This window comes from Pinus tabuliformis, chromosome 9 (assembly GCF_031772625.1).
Source record: "Pinus tabuliformis cultivar Carrire ecotype Pingquan chromosome 9, CPIR1, whole genome shotgun sequence".
NCBI lineage: Eukaryota > Viridiplantae > Streptophyta > Pinopsida > Pinales > Pinaceae > Pinus > Pinus tabuliformis.
Window position 1 is genome coordinate 1,728,775,731 of NC_142307.1, and position 2,853 is coordinate 1,728,778,583.

A 2,853-nucleotide genomic window follows, 5' to 3' on the forward strand; every position below is an offset into this window, starting at 1 on the left:
AAGAGTGGTGAGCTTAAGTGGATTGCAGATTCCCAAAATATTCCAGGATCCGACAGACATGGGCGCGGTCAAAAAATTGACCGCTCCCATGTCCATCTGATCCCCATATATTCCCGAAATCTGCAATCCACTTAAGCATGACTTAAAGATGACCTTATAAGAGTACAATTGATCAAGTTTAGCAGAAAGGTGATTAATATATTAATCTCTCCCTAGCCAGGAAGCAGTAGCCTCCCGGTCAAAGTCACCCCACTCACTCACTCTCCAATACCAATTGTTTATACATCATCATAGGGAGCATGCCAGACAGCAGAGGAGTCGAATAATTAGATGCCCACTTCCGTTTGTCCCCAGCTTTGAGATTAGATATATATTTTTGTCTTACAGCGCGCACACACTAGATACCCGACTCTGCAAAGACCTCAGATGGCGAGGTGTGGGAGTTCACGAAAATATAAAAATATATGCATCGATCTGTGCACCAGTTCACCTGTGATATGCCTATTCGAGAGCACGCTGGTCTGACCTCTTTGCACTCTGTGCAGAACAAACAAGGCCCAAGACTGGTATTTCAAGCCTAGAATCCTTCCCCTCGCTGCATTAGGCGACTGAGGAAGCTGAGGTCTCAGTTAGCAATCCGGTGAAGGGACCATGGAAACCATTAATGTCATGAAGCCGAAGGTGCAGCAGGAAGAGGAGGAGCCGGAATGGGGGGAGGAGGAATTCGGGGTTGATGAGTTTGGGGGACCTCCAAAGTTGATGGATGGACGTAGAGATGATTCAGGGTTGGATTACAGGAAGTTTTTTCTCAGGAGTTATCCACTTATGTGGGAAAAGGCTGATATGGAGATAGAGCGGGTCACCATTATAAAGTGCTTGAAGCATCGTTTGAAGAAGGTCCTTGTGAAGATGATTGTGCTGAGGAAATTGAAGCAGAAGTTCGCTGAATATCAGAGTTCCAAATCTTTCATTCATGGTTATGGATTTTTAACCAAAAGTCCAACTCCTAATCTTTTGCAAGCTACAAATTAGTTTTATCAGTATTATCTTTGACCAGGTATTGTATAATCTTTGATCAAGTATTTTATTAGTGTTGTATTTTACAACAACAAAAATAATTATTGTTATTTTGGATTTTGATGGTAGATTTTCGGAATATTTTGGAATTGGATAAATCGTAATGAAGCGAGTTAATTGAACTCACTACTATTTCTTCAAAATATTTCTGAAATCTATAATCAAATTTCTTTCAAAATATTTCTGAAATCTACAATCAAGTTAACTTTAAAAATATTTTAAATTATGCCCATCAAATTAACTTTAAATATTTTAAAGTTATGCAAATTATCCATTTAATTAGCTTTATCAATATCAAAATACTTATCATCATGAGTTTTGTCCTCACTTCTATGTTAAATCTTCAATGTCATTTTCATTCCTTCTTTCAGTGCTTTGATAACTTCATTAATGGAGATTTTAAGAGTTTAATACCAAATTTTACATGGTGCAGGGTTCGACCCTGCAAATGGCACCATGACATACAGCAATACTGGTTCTTACTCCTTGCTACAACATCACGAGGTCCAAAGGTCTCATGACTTTTGTTTTGTAATTTTGTCATCAGTAAATTCTCCACCGAAGCTGTGTCTGTATACCACAGTACTTACAGTGTTCACAGATTTTTGTTTATAAGCTTTAAATATAGTTTTTCCATTGTTTCCGGTTTCTACACATTTGTATATGAATGGTTTAGATTCTACCGTAGAAAATATCAAATAGTTATATTAATTTTTTATTTTTTTTATATGTTTTTTCAAACTAAGCTAAATGTTAACTAGTTTTAGTTTCATTTAATTGGAAGAAGTTCATTACGGTATAGTAGTATAATTTTTTTGGGTAATATTTGAAGAGATTTTTGTAAATCCAAGTTGTAACTATTAAATTTTAAGATTTTGGGTGTCCAAATTTTTTTTAATTGTGCTGAATCTATTTCTACCATCAAAAACATGATTTAAACTGTGCTGTTGCAAAATTTATTAAAACTTTTTTACCTAAATTCCAACCACTTTTAATCATACTAACCAATCCTCAGCCTCTTCTGCCCAGGCGCTCTTAAATGCCTAGAGCATATAACATGTGTTGCGAGTTACAGTAAATTCAGAGGTTCATCACGTGAACCTTATCCATTCGACAAAATATATTAAGTTAAATTAAGAGAAACAGTCTGCAACCTGGCAAACTGCGTTTTCCTTGGGAAATAAATGCACAACTGTACCCGTACATCTGTGCCTCCACTGAATGAATTCCATCCCATGAAAATTACGTACAGTTTTCTGGTTTTTGCAAAATTTGCAATTTATTTTTGCAGTTGTCTATAATGAGACTTTGGAAGTCTTTTCGGTGGGTTTTTCGGTCAAAATCCGGCAGCAATTTATTGGAATCACAAGTTTGATAGCTAGTTTCTACACAATCAAAGCATCACAGGGTTTTTCAGGGTGCTGAATCCAAATATACAGTAAAAAAAACCATTTTAACTGCAACAAATCAAGATTTAACCTCAATTTCTTCCACCGAATTCAGTCACAGGAATCTCCAAAAAATCGCATTATAGACAACTCCTTTATTTTTTAAACATTAAACATCAATGTAACATTGCTAGTATAGAGCTGGTAACATTCACTGGGTTTGCTCCTATTGGAAAGAGCTTTTGAGCAGTTCGACGTTAGGTTAAGGGTAATACTGGTTGAAAACCATATTTAAAATGGTTTTAAGATTTTGGAATATAACTTCAAACTATTTTCAATAAATTAATCAGTGTTATTTGGACTATTAACCTTTACAGGAAGGTAAAGT

At 35.6% G+C, this 2,853-nt stretch overlaps 1 protein-coding gene across 2 annotated transcripts; it reads left to right on the forward strand.

Moving 5' to 3' along the window:
* The first annotated feature begins 306 nt into the window (after positions 1 to 306).
* Positions 307 to 1,727, forward strand: LOC149155621 (uncharacterized). 2 transcript variants are annotated; one of them, XM_089445303.1, is made up of 2 exons: positions 307 to 1,057; positions 1,147 to 1,186. In XM_089445303.1, exon 1 carries the CDS (start codon positions 652 to 654, stop codon positions 1,030 to 1,032), a length of 381 nt encoding a protein of 126 aa, XP_089301429.1. In that variant the 5' UTR covers positions 307 to 651; the 3' UTR covers positions 1,033 to 1,057; positions 1,147 to 1,186. The 2 variants fall into 2 exon arrangements, with proteins under 2 accessions (XP_089301429.1, XP_089301428.1); XM_089445302.1 differs by lacking the exon at positions 1,147 to 1,186 and adding an exon at positions 1,511 to 1,727 and having other exon boundaries at positions 311 to 1,057.
* The last annotated feature ends 1,126 nt before the right edge of the window (positions 1,728 to 2,853 follow it).